The following is a 26,011-nucleotide window of genomic DNA, read 5'->3' as shown; positions in this document are numbered from 1 at the left end:
AAAAACCCACATAGTTGAAAAGTCAAAATAATTTGTTTGCCTATAAGACTAAATCAGAACTTGCTGTGACAGTAAGGTCCAACTACAGAATGCATCCCTCATTTCAAGGCCAGGTTGGATGGGGCCATGGGCAGCCTGGTCTAATATCAAATGTGGAGGCTGGTGGCCCTGCCTGTGGCAGGGGGGTTGGAGCTTCATGATCTTCAAGGTCCCTCCCAATCCAAGCCATTCTATGATTCTATGAATCGTTTCAGCCTGGAGTGCATATTACCTACAGTTATGAATTGCAACAGCTCTTCAAAGTGAAGCTATTCTGAATGCTCTATTTCATACTGATGTTCCATATCCCATAACATAAGGTAAATGTAAATAATGAGAGTAACTTTTTATCTTTTGTAAATTTACTGTCTCCTGAAAGTAAAAAAGTGAGACAGAACTGAGCATTAAAAAAATGCAAAGCCATTGTACAAGCAAACAAGTGCAATGATAACCAGAAAAGGAAAAAAAAAGTTAAAAGAGGATAGATAGCATAAATGTGATTATAGAAAATACTTAAATTATAACCTCAAATGAGGTTCATAACTCAGAACTATCTGAAAATACAGATACTGCAGAATTGGACTGGCCTGTCACATGGAAGAAGGTAAATCTCATTTCTTCAAAGAAGTACTTGAGCATGGTGGAAAGGGAATAAGTTCAAGAATATATTTCTTAATTTAGAGAGGAAGAAAAATAATTCCTTTATTCAAAATGGTTCATTTCAAATGACTTATCCAATTATCAAATAAATTAGTAACTCAAAATAGAAAAACATTTAAGAGGGTAATTATTAAATACATGAACTACAAATTAAAATAGGAGAAAAATTGATACCATTTTATACATTAAAAAAAAATTCAATAGTATCAAAATTAAATCACCTACCTCACCTACAGATTTTAGAATCTGTTCTTATCATTTTGACACCTATGTAACTCATTTCCATGTTACCTCCTCCTCAAAAACGTTTAACACATCCAAGTGGTGTACTATATTACTGGTATTGTCCTTTTAAAATAAAACAACACTCAAATATCCATCTATTGACTGCTAAGAGTTGCAGGAGGCTCTGTGTGCCAACTCAAGAGTGGAACACTGTCTCTGAAACAGAATACACCAAGTATTTATATAGTATATATAGCTCAGTAAGTACTGACTCTTAAATCGGTTTTCCAAAAAAGTTGTGTATTTTGCTCTTTTAACTTTAGTGTCAAAAAACATGAAAACTTCAACCAAAGTTTTCCCTATGGTTGGGTCATTGTAAGGTCTATTCTCTAGACAGAACTGTCCAATATCTAACAGACCTGGAAGTCATGACAGAGCCTTTCCCATGGTCACTACTTGGGCTACACGCAGAATGTATCATGCATACTTTCTGTCTTTAAAAAAAGCCCGGAGATTATATATCAAATTAATAAAGTAATAAAAAGCTATGCATAGTCACAGCGTTTCATGTTCCTTTTCCAAATCTGGAGTGTGGTCAAATGTAAGCATGGAAGAAGTGCTACGTTTAATGCTGAAAACAATTACATACTGTAGAGTCAATTCTGGACTCCAAACATGTTAGAATTAAACCTCCAGAGATGTAAAATGCCAAATAAGCACGATCAAAAAGGTCAAGAGAGCAATCCATGTATACACTCAGATTTGTTAGGTCTGGGAATAAGTTCATCTTTATCAAATGATTATTGTTCCCATGTGCTTTCATGAACACCTGTATCCTCCTCTGACAGTTGCTGTTAAATACAGAAAGGCTGTCTGAGCAACTAAGCTAACAGCTTACCAACAAATTATAGATACTCTGACACCCCAACCCAGGTGCATAGTTACATCCTTACTCCAGCACATGTGGTGAAGAGAACAGAGCACTCCTCCCATAGGGAGAGGCTGAGAGAGCTGGGATTGTTCAGCCTGATGCAGAGAAAGCTTAGGAGGATCTCATAAGTGTCTGCAAAACTCACCCTATTTCACTCTCTTTTCTCTGTTCTTCAGCATTTACCCCAGAAAGATCTTGACTGTCCTTTTACCTCCTCCACCTTCTGCCTCATCCTCCCTTTCCCTATTCTACCTCTACTGTTTACTATTTGGGTCACAAAGCAATGTGCTGAGATATTCCAACTCAGTGATAAGTTCACAGTTGAATGAGAACATGCTAGAAAACATGAGAGAATACAAGTGTGAACTGTATCATTCACCACAATCAGTAGTCTCATTTCCACATTCTGAGTTCAAGAGCTTGTGGGTCTATACCACAGACCAAACGTGACAGTTCTCAGTAATGCATACGACTGGTTCACACTTCAAATCTGTTCATTTCCAATCTCTGCAGTGCCATCACAAGTTAAGCCCTCCATCCCCTCATTATTTTTTCTGAGTGCCAAAAGAGCCATCAGTTTCCTCAAAGAGAATACTGTGTTAGTTGACAAACTGTACAACACTTTTTTTGGGGGGGGGGGGAGGCAGGATGAGTACAAAATTAATTCCATTGCAGAACTCTGTTCTATCTTGTTCTTTAAAATCCATGCTTGGAAAAGTTCTCTACTAATAATCATTACTACCTCAGTTATCATTCAATGCACCTCTTAGAAACAGGTCTGAAAAAGGGAGAAGACTGACCTGTGCTTCCTTAACAGCCAACCACCTCTGCATGGTTAGCGCGTCCTAAAAGAGGCAGTGAGCAATTAGCAAGAGAGACAAATTGCTGGATCTTGAGAACTCCCCATTCCAATGAACCCCCACATTTAAGAAAAGTCAGACTACCTAGGTCTGCCAAAGCACAAGAAATGTCAAGCACTTGGGATTTTGTAGTCCATATCAATCATTTTTAAGCAAGAAGCAAATGCCAACCTGAACTCTAAGTGAACTACTGCTTTGCTGAAATGCTGTTTTGCCTATTGTCCTCGTGCAGTACATTCAAAACGACCACATGAGGATTTGAGGGTACACAGATTTAACTCAGCTTGCTATGGAATGAGGAAGGCTGTGAGAGAACCCAATGAACAAAGGAAAATTACCTGCAGCAGCAACTGCAGAACAAACAACTCCGTTATAAATATCCTTCCTCTGGAGGAGCTATATTATTGTGGAGGAATTATATTATTAAGAATGGCTCCTTCAGAAGCTATTCTACAATAACTATTCAGTCAACTTCCCTGTACAGAAATACTAAATGCTACCTTTGCTCAAAGCAAAATTAAGTCCTAAACTTAGAAGCAAGAACATTATTGAATACTGTTTGCAATGCACCCAGGTCACAGAATTTTCTTGCTTGCACTCTTTCCTAATGGAGTAAACTGCAGAGAAGACAAAGAGTTTAGGAGGGGAAAAAAAATTACTTTTGGGTGTCATCTTTCCCAACAGTTTGAGGATCTTTGACATGACATGTCTGCCACGTGCCTGCACATTCGGCAGAAAAAATGAAAAAGAAAAGCCAGGAGAAGCTTCACTAATTGTTCTGAAAGCGTCACGTCTGCCCCTGCTATCCCCTGCCCTAGATGACCTATGGCAGGAGGTGGATTTGCGCAGGAATTACATGCAAACACTGCTGCTTTTGCACCTCTACTTCCACGGGACACCAACTCTACTCTGCTCTAGAAATGCTGTGGCTAAGACCTGTGATTGGGAGAGACTGCGGTACACACCTCTACCCAACCACCTCAGAAGTCTGGTACCATCAAACTAGGACTACATTCCCAATGCTCTCCACAACAAGTGAAGAGAAGGAAATTTCTAAAACTCGCAAATATAAAATTCTTTAAGTGGAAGACAATAGAGAAGTTTAGGATTTAATCCACCGGCAACACTATAAATCTGCTTCATTACTTTGAGTAATCTGTTGGGAGTTTTAGAACAAAGAAAATTATGTGAAAGTGAAATTATTTCTTCATAGAAGCCCAGAATCACCAAAATTCTCAGCTAAAATTTACAGGAAACATTAGCATGCTAACTCTAACCACCAACATTCTAAGCTCCATGAGAACTATGCTTTGCAATGCCTATTCTTGAGAAGTAGGGTGCCTAAAAGTACACATCTGAGGAAGTCTACAACTCCAAAAGTAAATGGTGAGAATGAAACCTGTATGTGCAGGCCCTCACAAAGACCAGAAGCCTGCAGCTAGGTATGCACTCAACTAAACAACATGAAAACTGAAGAAGCTGGGAACAACAGAATAGTTCCTCAGTGTCCCTATGTAAACCAATCATGATACTATCTAGCTATACTAACAACCTACTTAGTTTAAAAGAGAACGAATGCTATGCTGACTGAATAGGTTGCCATACCACTAATTTTATTTTCACTGTATTTAATATAATATCATGGAATCACAGAATAGCTTGGGTTAGAAGGGAACTCAAAGTCCACTCAGACCCAAACCCCTGCCATGGGCAGGGCTGCCACCCACCAAATCCCCAGGGCTTCATCCAACCTCGCCTAAGACTGTGCCCCAAATAGAATTATTACTATCTGCAAATATATTCTACATAGCAGCCATTGGTTTTGTACCCATATAATTTTCTTTCTGCAGTATTCTTGTAAGACTGAAATTTATTTTATCTAAAGAAAAAACAAGGAGAGGCAGGTTAAAGACAAAAAGGTTTCATGGTGTTAAGTTTCTGATTTTGTATAAACAGAAAGACTTCCATAAAGACCAGGAACACACACTATAGGTAGATCTGTTTTACTGAGCTCTACAGAGGAGAAGCTTAATAGGAAGTTTCAAAAATTCAGGAAAAGTAAACCACATGAGAGAGGTCTGAAAGATGTTCATTTCTGTTCATAAACAAAACTGAGCAAGAAGGGGTACTTGTTTCATATTGGACTAAGAAACATAGTTCTAACAATGGGGCACTAACATGGGAATTCCTCTACATATCAAACCGAAGTTCCATTCAAAATCAGTATCCTGTCCGACAGTGGTCAACAGCAGTCACCCAGGAGGACAGCAACAGGGCAAGCACATAGCAGTATGTGCCAGGCATGTTCTTCTAATCTGCAGTTCAGGAGTTACATAAAGCCAAATCCTTGTTATTAACATAATATACTTCACTCATTCTTCTCCTCTATGGATTTTTTTTTTTTCATTTCAGCATCTCTAGAACATCCCTTGGCAAAAGGTTCTGCAGCTTACTCAGAGCAACCCTTACTCATTAAGCAACATCTTCTAGTTGCTTGTTACAAACCTGCCATTTTCATCTGATGCTTCTGCTGAACAGTAAAAAAAGAAACAGTCTGCTTTCCTGCAAAGAGGCAATGATACTGACATGAGGAAATGAATGAGAGGCTTCAGTCCAGCAATTTTGTTTATTCTATTACTAGGGGTCTGGTTCATTGCTTTTAAGCTCCCTTTAGACCACATGCCTTCATGTGATCCTCAAAGACAGGATAATCTAGTATTTAGAGAAGAAACATTCTCTACCACATACCTGTATATACATGGGCATATTTTGTATTTAAGCTTTTATTTTTTTTATAATATGTTCTCCAGAAGTTTTCCTACCACACTGCAACTTTGTCCAACATTTCATCATGAATGTGCAGCTTGAGAAACATGGGTCAAATTCAAGAAGTCTCAGCTGATGATTCAGCCCAATATGGCATTTTAATTGTGCCAAATGAAATACACGAATCAGAACAGCTAAACAATCAATACTTTATTAATTATTAATAAAAAAGACTAACATTTGCTTAAAAACTGGGAAAGAAGATTTATTAAAAATCCTCAAAACAGCAAATATTCATTTTTCAGAGGACAAATGTCGGTGAAGAAGAGCCAAGCTTAATATTCTCATCTTTTTTCCCCTCCATGAACCTATGTTTAAAATTTCACACAATTAAATTTACAGTTGTACAGTTTATAAGTTTCTTAATTTAATGACAATCCCGTCACTTAAATAACATGGACATAAAGACAATGAAAATGGCTTAATTAGGTGAAAGGCCACACCTGTATATCACGTTCCAGCATAACCCGTGAAAAGCAGACATGAATTAAAAAAAAAAAAAACACTGACAAATTCAGTAAATAAAAAAGTGAAAGGGAGAATACCTCATAAGTCACAGTAACCTTGTAATATGGACAACAGCAACTCGGTGACAAAGTTTAAAACAACATGGTTGTATGAAATCACTCAATTAAACACACTACAAAGGAACCCCTACACTTACATTGCATAAACCCTCAAAAGCCAACTCCAAGTTCACACAAATTACATTATATCTTGGATATTTAGCTTCTTAAAGGCACTAGAAATCACAAAGTACAGCTGAAAAATTAAAACAAAACTTCACCAAAATAAAAACTGGATTTAATCACAGGTCACTCTGACAGCAAGCTTTGGTCTTCATGGCACGTTGACTTGGAAATGACTGCAGACTATTGCTTATCTGAAGCAAGGCTCTCACACTCGTTCAGCCAACTCTAAGCACTACATCACGAGAATGCTGCATGTTCTCTTGGTATTTGAGAGTCAATTAATCAGAATTTATGAAAATCAAATATTTTGCGTGTGGATGTTTTCAATTAAGTATATGGCAGAAAGAAAAAAAAATAGTCATCAAGTTGTACCACTTCTGGCAACATTCCAATTGCAGCTGAACTCAAGGGCGACCAGATCTGCTGACAACAGGGATGTGTCACAAATACGCCAGCAAGAGTAATTTCCTCCATTATTGCTAAGTGCTAGGTGGTACCACGCCTCATATGTGTATTAATATCTGTGAGGGGAAGACAGAAAACAACAACAACAACAAAAGAAAGGATGCAGAATGTATGCAGATGGATTTACTCCATTCAGTAATGCACTGGTAGCAGGAATGTGAGCATTTGCGTGCAGAAAGGCTGTGGCTTGCCCAGCTGAGGAGCCCTGAGAAAGGGTTCACCCTGGAAAGAGCAGGACTGAAGGCAAGCTAACCCGGGGTCAAACGGGAGAAGCGCAGATTTGGAAAGCTGACTTCTAATTTTGAAGCATTTTGTTGCTGTTGATTTCCTCACGTTCTTAGGCAGGAATGACACAGAGACCAAAGAAACCCAGACTCCACAGTTACAGCTGAGGGGTCCTTTTTGTGAGGAAAACAAAAAAAAGACAACATGAACACACCGTTTTGTTTTTTTTTTTTAAAGGCAAGTGTGTGTTCCAGAAATAGCTGGTTCTATATTCACACCATCCACAGATACGTATCTCGGGAACAGGGGTTACTGCGTTTCAGAGAGCGCCGGCACTAAGCTGCCCGATGGATGCTCCCCGAGCCAGCTGCCTGCACAGACACGGCTATCGCGATGTCAGGCGCTTTAATTGAAGAGAGAGAAAGAGAGAGAAGAAAGAAGTGGGGACGCGCAGTGACGGCACTCTTCCATCCGCACAGCACTCGCGGTGAAAATTTATTTTCCATTAGCCGGCGCTGGTATATGCCTACTGCACAGCACGTGCCCACGCACAGGTGCACACCGGGGACACACACACACACCACACATACACACACACAGCGCTGAACGCCCCGTTCCCGCCCTCAGACCCGCTCCCGCTCGTTGCACAATGCAGAGAGAGGCGCGCAGAAACCGCCGGAACCCCAGCAACAGCGGGCAATTAGCATAGCCTACCACGGCGGCGCCGCCAGCTGATTGGAAGAGGCGGCCGGCATGCTGGCCAATCAGGCGGGGCTATGCAAATCGCATCCCGCAGTTGCCAGGGCAGAGCTGCCGGCTATTGTCCAATCCGAAAACAAGCAATAAACAAGCCACGAAATTGAGCTTTGTCACATTTTCAAGTTGTTGTTAACACTTTCAAGTTTAAAGCGAAATTTGCTGCGTCTAGCGGAGATTACAGGCATGTTCTACATTTCAACCCCGCAGCAAGGGCAGGGCCGCGCAGTCACGATACGCGGGGATTAGGGCTGAGCGCTGCGGCGGGATTCGAACTTGCGGCGTCACGGCGGGCCGGCCGGGGGGCGCCTCTCATGCCCGGGGGGTTCGGGGGGGTCACGCAGGCATCGCTCGGGCGCCCCCGAGTGCGAGATTCCCCCTTAAAAAAGGCTTCAGGGGACTTTTCCGCCACTGTGATACCTGGAAGGGGGGAAGTTCCCTTTCGGTGTGCAGTCAGATCCCCTGATACAATGATAAGGCTGATAAACTGCAACGGCTGGTGCAGGCTGCTTCCTTTCTGTTTGTATTTTAGGAGGAAAAAGACTGAAGACAAAATCTCCTTAACTATTCACCCCACTAACAGATCTTAAATAAATGAGTTTCAGCTCATTTGACTAAACAGAACCAGCAGGTTAAGACTGAACGTAGAAAATGTGTGCCATAAAGAGAACAAGCCCATTTCTTCCCTCAGTTACAAAAACTAAGAGAATATAAGAAAAAAGTGTGAGAAGTCTGAGAGAATACCTGCAGTTCTGTGTCTGCATACAGCAGCAGATACATAGACATAGACCACCACAGGCCCTGACCACCAGCACCTCTCAGCTGGCTTCCACACGCACACATACGGATACATGCAGTCAGAAAACTGCCACCGCTCAGCACGCTCAAAATGAAGCGTCTAGCTCAATGACCGACCCACGGTATCCTGCGGTCACTGCCTCAGAGGGGAAGGCAGCTGCACAGCCCGGCTCTGCCGCCTGCTACACACAGCAGCCTCTCTCAAAGCCACCCAAGGACAGTGACACCATTCCGCCCAGCCACCAACCCAGGGCACCACCGAAGGGCGGAGGGCTCCCTGTTTCTTTGTCAGTCGCTCTGACGTGCAAAACTTGGCAGCTATTAACCACAGAATCTACATTTTCTTAAAAAGCGTTGCAAACGTAGGTTCCAGAGACTGAGTCTGACAATTTTGTTGGCTCCCTCATCCCAAAAATTTAACAAATTCTTTTCAAACTCATTATCAGTAGTAAAATTACTATTTCCTTATATGTCCAAAATATATAAAATTGCCTTAGTATGTGCACCAGCCCCTCTGACACATGCAAAAAATCAATTCAATCTGTTCTGCATCTTGTTTGAGCTTTTTAAACTAAATTTGTGCTTTTTGATTTATGCTCATCTAGCAGCACACCCTGTACTGCACAGCAGCAGCAAGCAGAAGAGTGTTATCTGACCATCGGCTTACAAGATTTTCCAAGCAATCCATCCTGGGCCAATACCTCACAGCACTAATCCTGCTAGTCTGCTCAACTGCCCTCTCCAAGTAATACTTTTATCAGCAGTTAAGTAAGAGTTCACTGTATTTGTGCCGTGTCTTTTTTTCCCACCTCCAAAAAGAAGACAAATAACATTACTTACAATCTTCAGTTTAGAGTGCAAAACTGAAGACTGAACATAAATTACCTGCTGCATGGCAACACAGCAAGCTGTAGAACTGTGCATGAGGTAAAAAATACAAAAATGCTGTCCCTAAACAATGCCTATAGCTAACATGAAGCCCAATGTCTAAACTTCACGTTTTAGATTCAGTGTGCTTTTCCAGCTGAGCACAATGGAAAGTTAGCATAAATATGTGAATAATTTTTAAAGCCCTCATTTAATCTACAGTACAAACACATATATATTAAAAAAAGGAATCTTTTCCTACTCACAAAAACCATCAAGGGAAATAGAATAATTCAAGTCATTTCCCATTTGTAGTTACTGAGACACAAGATATATTTAAACAGTTGGTACAGAAAAAATGGAAAGCATCTACCATATCAATGTACAGCTAGCATGCCAAACCATTAATGTAAGAGCTAAACAAGAGATGAATACATCATGTGCAATAGTCTCACATGATATAAATTATTCAATACCTGACCAAAGAAAACAGCTTTCAGGAGAGAGGGGGAGGATCTGAAAATACTTTTGTAGTTTGAATAAATACAGTACCACCAAATGATGCAAAATAATCTTTTACAAAAAAAAGAAAAATCTTCCTACCTCTACAGCACAGTTAAATAATCATATTTAATGAGTAGGTTTCATTTGGTACAGGCCAAAAAATGTAATTTTTACAGTCAGTTCTACTTTAAATGATTTTGCACATAGGCAAGCATGTATTTTCAGAATTTATGCTATGACCCCTTCTCCCACTCGCAGGATTTGGTCAATGCACTGACATAATTAATTATGTCAAACAAAAGTACTTTACAGACTTAAGATACAGACAGAAAACTAAGTGACAATTTGAAGAAAAAAATAAAAAAATAATATAAAATACAGTTTGATTAAGGGGAATCTACTGTTGTAAGTATCCTAGGTCACAGCTGATTTCCTCTATCATCTTAAAATAGTTTATTTCACCCAAACTGAAGTTTAGAGTACAGTTCTGGCCACTAACAAAGCAGTTATTTTGCTTTTGGAGATGGCATACTATTTTCATATCGTGTCTTAGTAACAGAAACTCTGGCACGTTTTCTAAAAAATGAATACTTAAAAATTCATAAGCATGCAGTCCATATTAATCCACAGTTTATAAAAATAATAAAATTCAATTTTTTTTTCTTTTTTTACTTTAGAGCAGACTGGAAGCACCAGCGCTACTTTCTTTTATAAAATATTTACAAGTTTTAGAATTGTAACAAAATCATTTTTCTGCTGTGTTTTCAATAACTTGATAGATGCTATTCTGAGATTGGCATTTCACAATAGATGTCTCAAGTTTGTCCATACTTCCTGAAAACTACATTCATATTTTAAATCATTCCCCAGTAAAAAGCTCTAATGCTTCCGTATCTTGCTAGTTATAGAAAAATACAACTAAAATCAGAAATAAAACTTCAGTTTTCACAAGTGCGGTGGGACCTCACAATTCCAAAGTGCTTATTTTAAAGACTAATTTCCTGCCTTTGTAACTTCTGTGTTTGGTATACACACTTTTAAGTAATTACTTCTTTTGATTTGCCTCATTTTGAAGTAGCAGCTTTCAAAGAGGGGAAAAAAATAGTATGGTTGAATACATGCTTGCAGCTAGCAACCACCAAAAGACAATGATGCCAAATTTCATTAATCCAAACAAGAACACAACCCTGAAGTGTTTGGGGCTTGCTGAAAATTCATTTCTCCCAACCAGCCTAAGTTTGGAAGGAAAAAAAAAAAAAAAAAAGAATTATCAAACCTCTAATTCCTCTTCCTCTAGAATAATACTGTAGTCTAAAAAAAAAATATTATTCAAGCATAACTCACTTTTTCTTTAGAGACTTTACTGATCCTATAAACAGGAGGAGAGCCAACTCTTTGAAAGGGTAGATAACAGCAGGACAAGGGGAAATGGTTTTAAGTTGAAAGAGGGAAGATTTAAGTTGGATATCAGGGAGAAGTTCGTTACTATGAGAGTGGTGAGTTGCTGGCACAGGCTGCCCAGAGAGGTTGTGGATGCCCCGTCCCTGGAGGTGCTCAAGGCCAGATTGGATGGGGCCCTGGGCAACCTGGTCTAGTATGAAATGGGGAGGTTGGTGGCCCTGCATGTGGAAGGGGGTTGGAGATTCATGATCCTTGAGGTCTCTTCCAATCCAAGCAATTCTATGATTCTATGATCTAATATAAACTAAGCAGTGCATAGTTATAAAAAAGAAAAAAAAAAGTTAAATGTTTCCCTTTTTCACACCAATGACAACAACACTACCCAAACACCAGAGCTGTGCAAACTGATAAAACTTGAAATTCTGTCTACGTTTCCACCTAAATGTATCTATAAATCTTACTTCAAAATCTCTAACCAGAGGATAGAGTTCATGCCTACTATAACATTGCTCCTTCTTCCCCTACCCTTCTCCTCTAGGGGTATTATGGAAGATGCATAAACCAAAGACATTGTGTTCCTGCTGTCCTGCTTAAGCCGTAGCACTTCAGCTTTTCTTTCTGCTGCTCTCTGAATGGTTTTACATGCCAGTTCTCAGAACAAGCTAAGAGAGCAGCCCATCAGATGCACTGGCAGCATCAATATGGGAAGAAATGAAAAGATAGCAAAGTACACTCTGGCCACCAGAAAAGACCTCTTACTTAGGGGAGTGCAAAAATGGTTGCAAATAAAAAATAAATTTCAAAAGTCATTCCACCATTCTAAGGACATCTAAGCTACACCATCTAAGAAAATCTGACTGAGTGGTTAGACAACATTTTGCGTTTGGCTTTTATGGTGTGTTTTTGTTTGTTTTTTGTTTTTCGGTTTTTTTTTTTTTGCTTCCACAGAGTTACAGAGGAAGAAAAACATTTCACCTAAGGAATGAGTCTTGAGTGTTTTAAGGAAAGGGGATTATGTAAAAAATGTTAACGGTACGTAAACACTAATCTCTAAACAGACAAGCAGTTCTTCGAGGTTCAGTTAATGGCTATGTTCTGCGGAAAAATCATCAGAAGTTCAGCTTGTAGTATAAATGCTAACAAAGCTCTGACCCCAGCAGGCTTTTAATCCTTACAGAGTTTCAAACACAACTGTGCCAGTGATCTGGTCAGAGTACTCTTCCAGTTCATGAGTACATACTGAACATTACATTTACAGGCAGCAGACAACTGTACTGTAATGCAGAAAGCCATGATCTGCTAACATATCATTTCACCTGGAGTCTAGGAATTGCAGGTAAAATAAAAATTTAAAAAAAAAAAAAAATCAAACGATCAATTGAAGTTTCAATGTCATTCTCTAAAAGAGAATGAAACAATTATAACTGATTTAGAAACAACAAAATCTTGTTACTTTTAAAAAAAAAACTTAGGGTAACTTAGTATCACCAACCATTGCACTGCCATTGAGCAGAACTTTTGCCAAGTGCATATCACAGAATCACAGAATTGTAGGGGTTGGAAGGGACCTCTAGAGATCATCGAGACCAACCCCCCTGCCAAAGCAGGTTCCCTACACCAGGTCGCACAGGTAGGCGTCCAGGCGAGACTTGAATATCTCCAGAGAAGGAATATATAAATATAAAGAGTTTAAAATCCTAACCAGAAAAAAAAAAAGAAAAACAACAGAGCAACATTGCCACTGGAAAAAAAAAAAAAGTTCTGCAAAATGAGCAGAAAAAAATTTAAACCACCTGCTACTGCTTTGTAGCATCAACCATTATACCAAGCAGCAGCAACACATGAAGCTGATATCTGCCAAAGCATCTGGGTTGAAAGCAGAACGGTGTTGTTCACGGGCATCGCTGTAATAGCCAGCACAAAACTGTTTCAAAACATCAGTCAGTCTCAGTCAGGCTTTTGAAAACTTCTATAGGACTTTGCAGAAACACTGCAGTTGTTAATAACTTCACAAACTCCTATTTTGTACAAACAGAAGACATCACAGAGAAGTTGCCCTTTTTCCCTCTTCCTCTCCACCACAAAGAGTAAGCAGAGATTTCTTATACAAAATGTCTAGGAACTAAAGAGTGTGGACAGAAGTGGCAAAACTTCCATCATTTGAGAGAAGGAACATTGTACTCTTCAGACTGGGACTGTAATGGCTGAACTGAATAGCCAATAATCCGTGTTTCAAGATGTCAGCAACAGTTAAACTTTATGCTACAAAAGTAGAGCTAGGCAGAGACTGATGATGGGCAGACAATATTAGAAGGACTTAGAACAGAGACAACATTCCTTAGATGTAATTATTTCACTGTGGGCTGCACAACTGTAGAGAGGACAAAGAACAATACAACCTAAGCTGACTACCTACATAAGCACGTCCCAAAGTCATCCTCTTGAACTTAAGAAACAAATGCGTACTGGCAATGAAGTCCCCAGTCAGCTCCACTTCCATAGGTTCTCAAGGGAAGTGAAGACCTCTCTAGAGAACCAGTAACCACATTCATGTTTAGTCACAGCATGGTGTTTTCTATATACACAGAAACAGTCATCAAGTTAGCCCAGTGTAGCTAAAAAGACTGAAATTTTGTTGACAAGCTATTTATCTTAAAAGAGGTCCAACCCTACCATGCTCACAGACAGGACGTTATGATGAAAGTCTTTTGAATTCTTAACAGCCTGAAAAACATGGGGGACATCTTGCAAGAGAAAGGGAGATTAATCTGCTGACCACAAAGCAAAACAGATTTGCTCCCGGGCACAGTGCCCACTTATGATCAGGAGGCAACTACTCCTTCTCAACAGACAGAAGATGAAGACAGCTATCAGCCTGCTTGATTCTGAGGCTGGAAATAGTGATGTGTGGAGAGAATCATGAAACCTACTGGTGCTCCTAACTTCCCTAAAGTTCCAACAAATGAAAGATTGACCTAGACTGTGCTCATCATCCAAAAGGAGTCAGCATATGTTCCTGTCATGGGATGAACCTCTCCACACAAGAATGTGACCTGATAGGCTCCTGCAGCTTTTTCTACTTTATGTAGAAATTTTCATCTTCAGATTGCAAAGTTTCCAATATCATCTTTGAGGAGAGAACTGAAAAGAACTCTACAGTGGGAAGCTAAAATTCTTTTATTTACTGAAATCCATGGTCAAAAAATTTCAGTAAATGAGCTTATAGTGATGGCATAAAGGAAAAAGAAAAATGCTCAAATATCTAACTTTGACATGTATAAATAATAATAAAATAAGCAAATGTGTCTGGGCTAATGGATGCCAATTAAGAACGCAAACTTTTATATTAAATACTACTGTGGAGAAACATAACAAATAGATAAATATATCAGTAAATCTTAGACCAAATAAAGTCACCCCCACCTATTCACTTATCTCTCACTGGACATTCTTTTACCTTTCTTTATCAAGGACAAAAGAGCAACTGTCATTTTTAAGAAACCAAGCAAATGTATTTTCACAACGCAATAGAATTTTAGACATTCTCAACACTGACCAAAATTCCTACTCAAATAGTACAGAGCTTTATCATTTGGTTATCAAAGATGCATAGTTGTACAAACAAAGCTTTTGAAAAGTTCTTAAATAGGAATACAAATATATGCATATATGTCCATGCTTCTAATGATTCTCCAAGGGGTTTCTTCTTCTTGAAGAACTGATCAACTCTTGCAGATAGTTCATATTTCTGAATGGACTTTGATAAGGAAAGAAAGGTCTATGAGAGGTCCCATTAATTCAAAGGGTGCAATACCTGTCTAATTACCCGGTATTCGATGAAAATGCAGCTGATTCATTAGATAAGTGATCGTGAATCTAATCTTGAATGGAAACCAAATCCCTTTGTCTAAGTAGCCTGCTACACAGACTTGATTATAAGACACCAATTCACTTTTGTCTAAATTGATCAAAAGCCTTAGATAAGGGGGAGATTAACCATCTTCCTAATGGCTTACTGCAGCTTCTTGGAAAGACAAAGCTATTGGTAATCTGTTATCAAGGATAAGGTGGATTTTTGATGGCTAAAATATATTGCTAGTAAATCTTTGGGAGAGAAAAAAACGTGATTCAAAGTAAAACAAAACTGTATTAAAAAACGCTTAAAACATAACCAGAATGTAAATCACAAACAAAGCAAGAATTGCATTCTGTCCTCTAACAACTTCTATCCTTTCTGAAGAAATAAGTTTGTTAGTTTTTTATTAAAGCTATACAGGCTATCGATTGCACAATTACAGGAAACCAATTATTCCTGAGCTTTCCTAATATGGACTTGAGCTGAATTACCTGGAGCTAGAGTGAAAGACTTCAAGTATATAGACGTCACTGTAGATCTGGCAGCATTTTTAACCCAAATCTTTGCTGTAGACAAAGTTAGCTCCCAAATTCTATTTAAGGAAACTGCCTTCTATTGAAAAAGTGGAATATTCAGCTAGCTACATTTTGGTGGCATTTTTTCTGAACAGAGTGTCAGAATTTTTGCAGTTGGATGGCAGCCGATAGCGTCTGGATTTCTCCCAAGAAAGAACGAAGTTTCACTACTTGCCTTCCCCTGGAGCTCCACATGCCTCCAGACATAAAGGAGAAAAAAAACCAAACAAACAAAAAACACAACAACTAATTTTTGCCTTTCTCAAGATACAAACAGTTGTTGCCTGGAGCTTTTTGCTACCAATATATTTGTAGCAACACAAAGCTGAACCCAGCATTCTAAACTAAAGTTGCAGAATCCACCAATTGATTTGAGTGTGAAATAATTTCTTTTCCTGAGGGAAACCTCTTTTATTCAGAAGAAAAGTCATGAAGACCCATAAAGTTCATAAACTCAGCCTAAGCCACAGAATAACTTTGCAGATAACAGCTATCAGAAGATGAAGGAAAACAAAAACAAATACAACACAAAAATAAAAAATAAAAAATAAATAGAAACCCTGCAGGAAAGCAACACAAAATTCTCCTGGACTTTGTAACTGAGAATGAAGCAAAGGAGTATTTCTGTACCTCCAGGTCGAAAACAAACAAACAAAACAAACAAAAAAACCAGGTTATAGTCATATATATATTTATATACATTCTATATATACATAGCAAAATGTAGAACAACAACATTTTCTTTGTTTTGTCTAAGAAATATGCTTCCAAGACAGTACGTCCAAAGGGAAAGGGAATTCTACCAGTCCTTCTTTAAGAACTAGTAGATAATAGTGGAGTTCATAGTTTCATACACACAGAACTAACAGCTGTGTACATCTATACTAGTGCGTTCAGTAGGGCCAAGGAAGGTTCCCAAGAACAGGACTAAACTCTGCACATGTAGAATCCATTCCAACAAGCACTCTTGCCCAGAATCTCTTGGGAACAAGCAGCAGTCACCGTGTTCCAGGAACTATTCCCAATATGCAGCTTTCAGGCAGCCGCCCAGTTTTACAGGCTGGGATGGTTAACTCACACAGATGTGTGCTGTTCCATGTGATCAGCCTCAGTGACTGGGAACATTCAATTTACTAACAGAGAAGTGGGCATTTTTGTCTGTAAAATGTTATTCTCAAATCTCTTCTGACTACATCTGCTCTTGCACCTCTTTTGGCGTACTTTACAGATACTGTGACTTGCTGTTCTGAGAAAATCTTGTTCCAAATAGTGAAAATGGCAGGAAAAAAAAAAGGAGAAAAAATTCAGAAAAGGTTCAAGTGTGAATGTTTTTTATACTTTATTTTTTTAAGTTTAAAAAAAAAAACAAAATACATCAGGGTGCAAAAGAGGAAGGAAGACATGTCAGAAGCTATCATTTAAAACTGCCCTGTTTGCTTGAAGACTTTGGCCAAATCAATCTGATTCTTTGCAAGGCTCTTTCTTCAAAGGAAGCTAATGCTCTTATCAAACAACTGCATAGTGAGATCAAAGGGCAACAACAATTAGTTGATAATGAGTATTGCCAAGCACAGAATATATACATGCACACTATGTACATACTTCACAAACTAGTCAACTCAACTACCTAAGACTACATTGTATCTTTTCAGTTATTTGCCAGAATCATCTTAACAGCAGAATCAGAGTTCTCCGTTGACATCTCAATGTGGCAATTTTTAACAACTACATTTTGGAGAAAACTTCAGAGATGTGAACATTCAGCTTAAAAGAAAGACTAGATTTTGTACAACATCTTCTGAGAGTAAACACTCTACATGGTACAGAAATATCATTTTACTCAGATAAGATTCCAAGAATTACTCAGCACTATATAACAGTTACTTAATTTTACAACAGAAAAGTTTAGAAATGTATAACTTACTTTCAAGAAACAAGAGTAAATCAATTACAGAAGTAATGCTTTTTTATAACCTTGAAGGAATGATCATATTGCTCACTTTAAAAAAGCAAGATAAAAATAAGAAATATCACCTAAAATAAAATTATAAATGAAAGTATGATGGAGATCTGTTGCTTTTCCACAGATGTTGTGATAAACTTTACTAAGTGAAATATTTCAAATGGCAAACTTAGCTTTGCATTCCAAGGTAGCAAAACCCTCTTTGCTAGTGGATAACAAATATGTTTACCTAGTTTAGCTTACTAAGAGTACTGATGTAATATATGTAAGCCAGTACTCCATAGATTCATAAAGATCTTCTCTTATCATTCTCACATTTCATCCATTTAAAGAGATCTGATCAATTCTAAGACATTAGTAGATTGTCAAAACTCGTGCTAATATAAGACAGATTAAAGCATTTATACTTTTAGTAATAAATAAAAACTTGCGGTGTCAATTCACACCATCTAGATATGTTCAGTGTCCCTTGCAAAGATGAATGGAGCTACCTACACTAAGCTAGCATTCAGAAGAAAATAAGCCATCAAAATACGTTTGTATTCAGCCCACTTATCGTACTTCTGTAATTGCTGCTGCCTGTAGAGAGATCTAAGTGTATCATCAGAAATGGTTATTTATTCCACTGGAATGATGAAAAAGCAATGAACTGTGGACAATAATAACAGCATTATAATGCTTCTTCTCTACTCAAATGCTTTAATACCTGGATACCCAAATAAAACATTGTTTTTGTCCACAAACCAGGTAAGAATTGAATCAACTTCATCCACCTTTGTAAACCTGATCCTTCTACGGTAATTCCTGGAAGGCACATACCTTGATCCTCCTTATATTCAGAAGGTAGTGTAAACAAGTGCAAGGTATTGACCTCATACAGGCAAGATACACAAGTAGAAAAATTCTAAGATGTTAGAAAGTATTCTGTAAGACAAGGTGATAGCATTGGATTGTGTACCAAACTTCACGAAAGATTCAGAAGCCAATGAAATGCAATTCAGTTTATAATTTTTTTTCTGCTTTAAGATTTGCTATATTTCTTTGGAAAAATAACATAAGAATACAGAAAAATGTTATAGCGAGAGTTATAACCTTCAGAGAGCCCATAGTAGCTATTCGTAAGTAAAATTTTAAAGACAGGAAGATGGGGGAGAAAAAAAAAAAGAAAAAAAAGAAAATGGAAGAACAGAACTAACAAAGGCACTGATAAATTGTCAGGGCTAGGGACAGGCAAGGTAGAAATCAAGAGCAAATCTGTCTTCCATCTCTGAAAGAGAACTGCTGCCACCATTCTATCTTTATAACAGACATGGTAGAGAACTGTCCCTGACTGCACTACAAAAAGACATCTAGATCTTCAGAGATATTTAGGTACTTAACTCACAAAAATGTCAATGGAAATTAAATGCAAGTATCAATGAGTGCTGGACACCAAAAACAAGGCCACAGAATTTCACTTCAGCTGATCAATACATGCTGTGCTACAAATTATCTGCTAACTCCATTGCCAAGATAACTGAAAGGTCAAACCAACACATTTCATGTCTCACCACCATTCATAAAAACAAATTGCTTTCTTATTTAATCATTGTTTGTAACAGTTTATCAACAAATACGTTAAAAAAAAAAAAATAGAGCGTCAAGATGAAAATGTGAGAATGAAAACATTCTCAGATTCAAGCTATTTTCCAAGTTTTATTATTTTCCCTAGTACAGAAAGTTTTAAGTAGACCACTTAGCTTACATTTGAATTGCATCTAGCGACATAAAGTATCTGGTAAATATGTCCTTAAGTTGTCTTACAGAATCATCCACATTGACAAGCGTAGATTGTTAATTTCATGTTAAGACGTAGACATCATCATAAAATCTGGTGAAAGAAATACCTATTCCCCTATGCGCACCTAGACAAAAACTTCCATAATCAAGTCTTAGAGTATCCTATTTTGGTTCCCAAGTTGAAATTATACCAGCTTGACATAACAGTTATGCATCACGCTGTCAGAATGTGTGTGGTCACCACTCCCTGAAATAACAGTGAATATAAATGTACAAATAACCATATTTGTATCAAGAGATGAACTGAATAGGAAGCAGCAGACTGAGTAGTAACAGAGAAATAATAGTTTTTAAGACATCACAATGTCCAACTTCAGCAAGGCTTATGAACAGTGTTTACATAGTTCTTGCATTCTACTCAATGAAGTAGCATCAACAGAATCCCTATTAAATAACTATCAAGTACTACTAAGGATGGGCTCTTAAGAGAGCCACCCTCGGGCCTCTCACTCTATCTTCAAACCTAACCCCCAAAGAATGTAACTATTCTGAGATGGAGAAAGAGGACATTTACAACTGAGTGCATAATTTATAAAACAGGATGCACTAAGGAATTGAAGAAGTGCACATTTAAGTTACTATTCAGGCTTGTCAGGCTTACAGCCAGTTGAAACTGATGAACTGAGGGTATTCTGTCTCCACAGATTGCAAATGCAAATAAACCCACTGCTGTGTGCAGGTACCAATGAAAGATTTCAACCCAAGGATGTAGTTTAGGAACACAAGACTTCAGTCATGATTCCTAGAAAGCCGTAAAGGGCAAGCTCCTGAACAAGCATTGTCCTGTGCTGAGTTCAAGGAAAGAAGCTTCCTCTGTAAAGAAACTGCTGCTATTTCTGCAAAAGGCTACACATCACCTCAGGAGTGGTGCACAGGCTCTAATGTCACTCAGAAGTCACCCAAGCCATGCACAGCATCACTCCATGACAGAAGCTTGCTACTCCAAGCATACAAAACATGACAGAAAAGCTCTGTCTGTTATACAGCACGAAGTGCAGGACACAAATGCTCACACCTGAGCCAGAAAGCCAATATGATACACAATGCTCAGTGAGTATCTACAGCACTAAATGCAGTCCTAGCCATCCCGTTACTGTGTTACCCATGAGAACTTCTGCTTTTCATTCACACACTGAACACTCCAACACTGCAGGTGCCTTTTCACTCCAGCTGCCCATGTGATGACTTTAAGGGCCCTAGAAAGACTTTAAATTCATAGTATTCACTTGAGACTTCAGACATTCCCAATGGGCTAATCAAAAATTCCAGAAAAAGGTTAACACTTCTTAAATGTGTAACAATTTTTATAATGGTTAAGATCATGGTTCTTAATCTGAACATTTGTTCAAAATCAAATATTTGCTCAAGTCTGAATGAGTCTTTGCTATTAGAAATAGGTAACAGAGACAAACTTCAGCCTCACGATATTGCTGCAGAAGCTCAACTACTCATTAGAAAAACAGTACTTATAACTTAGTTTTTCTTGAACATTATCTCAAAAAAGTTGGTGCTTTGTTGTTTGTTTTTTTTCCAAAAAGTTGACCACATAAATCAGGATACAAAATGAGCATTAATTATTTTCCAGTATACTGAAACAATAGACTTTTATCTGAAGTGCTATGCAGCAAAAGCATTATGCTTTTGGAAGTGCAAACTTGCCCTAACTCTCCTATCTCCTGATGGCCCACCAAGCTGCCATCTCAGCTCCACCAAGACAGGACAGGGAGGGTCAGCCACAGCGGCTGGAATTCTGCAAGCCTCCCTCTCCCTACAACCCTAAGGAAGTCAGCTGCTGCTGGCTGCTGCCATCCAAGACCTCCACAGCCCCACAACATATTTACATCAAACCCACACCTAACTTTCTGCCTAAGAAAGCATTTCAATTAATTCTGCTACAAAGTGCACATTCAAGTTCCAGAGATGGAAAACTGCACAACTACTAACACAACTTTCTGGAGGAATTTAAACTTATCAAAGTTGCTCTCTCTTAGGAGGAAGCAAATTAAATAAAAACTGAGGCCTCGATTTCCTATTTTGGATGCTTTGGTCTGCTCCTCAACAAGTCAAGCAGCATTCTCTATGAGGCCAAACTTCCATGACAACACCCAGAAACAGGTAAACAGACTTTTTTTTTTATAATTTCTGTCCTCTCCACCAGGGAGTGAAGCTGAAAGACTAAATCTTTAATATCACAGGTACTAAGTACTTTTGGAGGAGGGGAAAAACTTACTTATTTTTTAAATAGGCAACTTCTTTTTAAATATGGATGCAGGAGTCTAACTTTAGCTGTCTATGTTTTCACATTTCTCATCTCAGGTAGAGAAAGTGGAGCATTAATCTAGTCTCTTGACTTCAAGGTTATCATTCATTGAGGTCAATGACTCCATCTCTGAAAAGCAGAACTTCCACTTTCCGTATGATAGCTGTTGCTTTTCAGTAAGCAATACTGTTCAGCTCACCTCTGATTGCTTTCTCACAATTGCTGGCAGAAAACACAGCCAGAAAGACAGCACAGACAACTCCTGCTGGGGGAGTTACCTATGTAAAAATAGTGGTTAACCCTAAAAGCATTCCAATTCATGCAAAGTGCTATCTGTATTTAAAACTAATACTGCTAATAAGCAACCCTGTCTCTTACATTATTTTCTTGGCATCTTCCTTTTGAAGGATGAAAAGAAAACCTGCGCAGTCAAGACCTGAACAGCCAAGAAAAAATCCCTGTAAGGATACAGTTAAACATGTGACAAAACTTCTGACAGAATCAGTCCAACTGGAATGAAAGCACAGAACCAGCTCATACTGCACTTCAGTACAGAATTATATCATGGGCCAAGCATTTGCCCCTTTTTAATCCAATTCTGGTTTTATGCCAATACCACATACATCTCACAAAAGAGACTCCAGGTATGCAGTCACCTATGTGGAAGCATAGATAATGCATCCATCATTTCTACAAAATTTAGCAAAATACAAGTATGTGATAAAAAGGTGATGCCCTAGTAAGTTTCTGGAATTTCCTGGTAAATGTTCAAATAGCTCTGAACAAACTACAGCAGATCTACCAAGGTGTCTCTGAGATAATGTAAAACAGGTGAACTTCAAAATGCAGAGCAGTGACAGTGGACCTGGTTTTCTTTTAGTACACAACAACAAGGTTTGGGAGTTCTTTTTGTGATTTTTTGTTTTACTCATTTGTTTTTCCAGTCACACAAAGTATTCTTTAAAACAGCTATAAATTCAACGAAATCTGTAGTAAGAATATTATGAATATGAGACAACGCCCAACTCTTTTCATTCCACTCTTACGTAAAATTAACACCGAATTACTTGCAAGGCTCAACCCAACCTAAGAACTTCCCAAAAGTCCTTACTCTGCATTTGTTACAGCTTAATAAGCAATGCAACCAGGGGAAAAAAAACGCAACAATGTAAGTATTTACTATTTACATTGTTCCGGTACTATTGTTACTGAGTAGTATACCAATGGGCTTTTTTCCAAACATGAACAATATTTTTGTGAAGTTAAGAACAATGTCATCATTTCCAATGTTTTTTCAAACCTGAATGTAGCATTTTCACATTTTTGATCGCTTGCTTGGTTCTCAGAATTACTTTTCTTTCCCTTTTACTTTCAAGAACAATACTTCCCCAACATTAACTGCTACCAGTTACTTAGCATGTGGCACGAAGGATAGAATCCTTCTGAACACTTACTTCTAGTTTAGTAGATCTACACTGGTCCCGTACACACTCAACTGAAATGTGAGTCTTCTTGCAAAGGTCAAGAAAAAAGGCTCTTCAGAAACTTAAGGATCAGACAGTTAATTATTCCTACTTACATATTACTACATCACAGCCAACAAGAAAAAAAACAAAGCCCAAGCCAGAAAGTTACTTGTTTTAAATCCAATCATCCTTATAAAGGTAACCTCCACCCTACCCCCAAAAAGAGAGGGGAGTAACAACAGCAACAACAGTAAAAACAACCACAGTGTCCTACTCTGCTTAGCAGGTGCAGGACAAGATGTAGCAATCAATTGCAAAACACACACTTCCAAACAAGATCAATCCCTCTTGTAACTACACAAACACAATCCCAAATTTCATGTCACTTTCCAGAGTGATAAAGTGATACTCAATGAACCAAATATTTGTTTTTTTTTTTTTCACCCTATATAGGCTCCCATTCTTTAGCCAAAGGTAGCTTAGAAATTATCGAGCATCAATGAAACCCCAGATCAGTCACTCTCGGAAGCCAAGTTACGTTAAGAAAGTAAAAGGAATCATCCTCAGTAACCACAAAACCTTTCAATTTCTGGCCTGAGCTCTCACCAACTACTTTGAACTTGAGACGGATATCAGCGGAGTCATCATATGACTCCTGCTGTTACTGTATTAGAGAATAATTACAGCACATTTTTCTCATTTGAAGGCATGCAAATCACGTTTATTCTCAGAACCTCAGCCTACAAATATTGGCTCTCCCAATAGACAGAAAATTGCAAACAAATCTTACTCATCCAATTTCAATGACTTACCAGAAGTCCAAAAGTTTTGGTAAGATACTACTGGTTTTTATTCTGCATTTATCATGAGACTTCTGAACAAAGAGTTTGAACTTTAAAAGATAGAGTTACTAATTAAAACATTGTATTTAAAAATCCTGTATACATTTCCATTCTTTAAGATTCTAATTCTACAAGCTCACTATCATCAGAAATTATGACCAACACTGAAAGTGTATGTATAAAAAAAATACCCAACTTAATTCTCTAAAACAGTACCAGGTATTTAAGTTACTATTTTGTACTGTCATATTTCCATTCAGTTGTGGCATGAATGCTTTTAAACTTTCAAACCAATGTCTCAATGCTTAAGTTGAGATATATTTTTATCTACACAGCAATAAGCAAATGACCTAGAAACTAATCAGTTGCTATGACTGTCTACTTGACAGTGCTCCACAAATTTTAAAGGACATGAAGATTCAATTTTAAGATTTTAAACACTATTCCTCTTTATATACATACACATATTTAGAATAAATGAAATATCAATTCTTTAGAATATTTTTCCTTCCTCTTCTACTTTGCCACACTGCACTTTGTAATTCTTTAGGCCCAGTTTTACTTGAGCTATCAACATACAACTTACACACGTTCAACTGAAATGAACAAATGCTTAGTTTTCACAGAATGAAATATCCACTTACAGCATCTTGGCCTTAATCCAACATACTCCATGTAAATATACCCCGTAAAGCTGTTTAAGCATGAACAGCTGATGCGACTGAAAACTGTCAATCAAGAGATGATCTGCACGCATACGTAAATGTATCTAGCTTCTTTCCCAGCCTGAAGGATTCATAGGTTTTAAAGCAGAGCCAGCAAATGAAAGATTTGTCACAGGCCTCCAAATATAAGCAATGCATAATTCTGTGACTTAAATAAGGGTACGTGGGTATAAACTGCACCAATTCTCTTGTGAAACCTAACTTTCATTCTACTTCTGCTTATCATGATTTTTCACATCAAAATGGCAAACAAAACAGTACCACTAAAAATAAGACATTTACTCAGCAAGTAAAATTGGGACTTAAGGTATTTTGTTTGGAAAAAAAATGCAAGAACTTCCTAAAATGTAAATTCTAAGAACGTCCAATGAGTTGAAGATGTTAAAAGATTTTATCCTTGTTTCTTAAGAAATTTTACAGTAGCTGAACATGAGGATGTGATTAGGCATAATGAACTCCAAGTTTTTTGTTTGGTATGATCTTTTTTCAGATGGCTCCATAACATTTCCGTAAAATAAAGCTAACAGAAGATTGAAATAGTACATCACTAATCAGGTGACATGTATCTGTTGGTAATCGGGAATCATTAAAATGGGGTAATAACAAGCAAGAAAAGACTAAAACCAGTACATTTAGTCAATATTCTTAAGAGCAAACCCTTGTTTCATAAAGCTTTGAACACAATATTTCCATTCACAGAAACCATTTTCTTTCTTGGTCAGTTGCAAAAAGTTTAAAAGAGCAAAGAAATATATTTTAAAAATTCTGGAGGTTCTTAAATATTCTACTAAGTTTGGAATGACAATCTGGGAGTTGTAGAGAAAGGAATGGAAACAAAAAATTGATCTAGAACATCCAAGATTTTCCCTTATGAAAGCTCTTGAAAATAAGCTCACCTGTATGCATCGTCTTCTTTCAAGTCTCATATCATCCTGTGGGGTTGTGGGGACATGGGGAGTCCAGCAGGAAACAACACTGCAAAAATTAAGGAAAAAAAAAAAAAGAAATGTAAATAAAACCAAGATATCTCAGTAAATGTCCCTATTCCACTGGATTCGCATGTTTAGTTCAGCCCTAGGTCTCAGGTGGAGCCACAGATGTAAGCCTAGGAAATTCCAACAGAAAATGAAGTCTTCCAACATTAAAAGCAGAGGTGAATGTTGTCAAGTCCTTCTGACAGAACTTCAAGGATTGACTTAAACTTTCAGCTTGTCATTCAACATTTTTTATGACCTC

At 38.0% G+C, this 26,011-nt stretch overlaps 1 protein-coding gene across 1 annotated transcript in view; it reads right to left on the bottom strand.

Annotated features, from left to right (window-relative positions):
- The window catches only part of DYRK1A (dual specificity tyrosine phosphorylation regulated kinase 1A), a 54,792-nt gene extending 29,042 nt beyond the window's left edge, over positions 1 to 25,750 (bottom strand). Inside the window, exon 1 of the mRNA XM_010723513.3 lies at positions 25,672 to 25,750. Within this exon, the coding sequence (XP_010721815.1) occupies positions 25,672 to 25,681 (10 nt within the window). The 5' untranslated portion in view covers positions 25,682 to 25,750. The remainder of the gene's footprint in view (positions 1 to 25,671) is intronic.
- Between the last annotated feature and the right edge of the window lie 261 nt (positions 25,751 to 26,011).

This window comes from Meleagris gallopavo, chromosome 1 (genome assembly GCF_000146605.3).
Source record: "Meleagris gallopavo isolate NT-WF06-2002-E0010 breed Aviagen turkey brand Nicholas breeding stock chromosome 1, Turkey_5.1, whole genome shotgun sequence".
NCBI classification, from domain to species: domain Eukaryota; kingdom Metazoa; phylum Chordata; class Aves; order Galliformes; family Phasianidae; genus Meleagris; species Meleagris gallopavo.
Note: the sequence above shows the minus strand (reverse complement) of the source record. Positions and strands in the feature narration are given on the sequence as shown.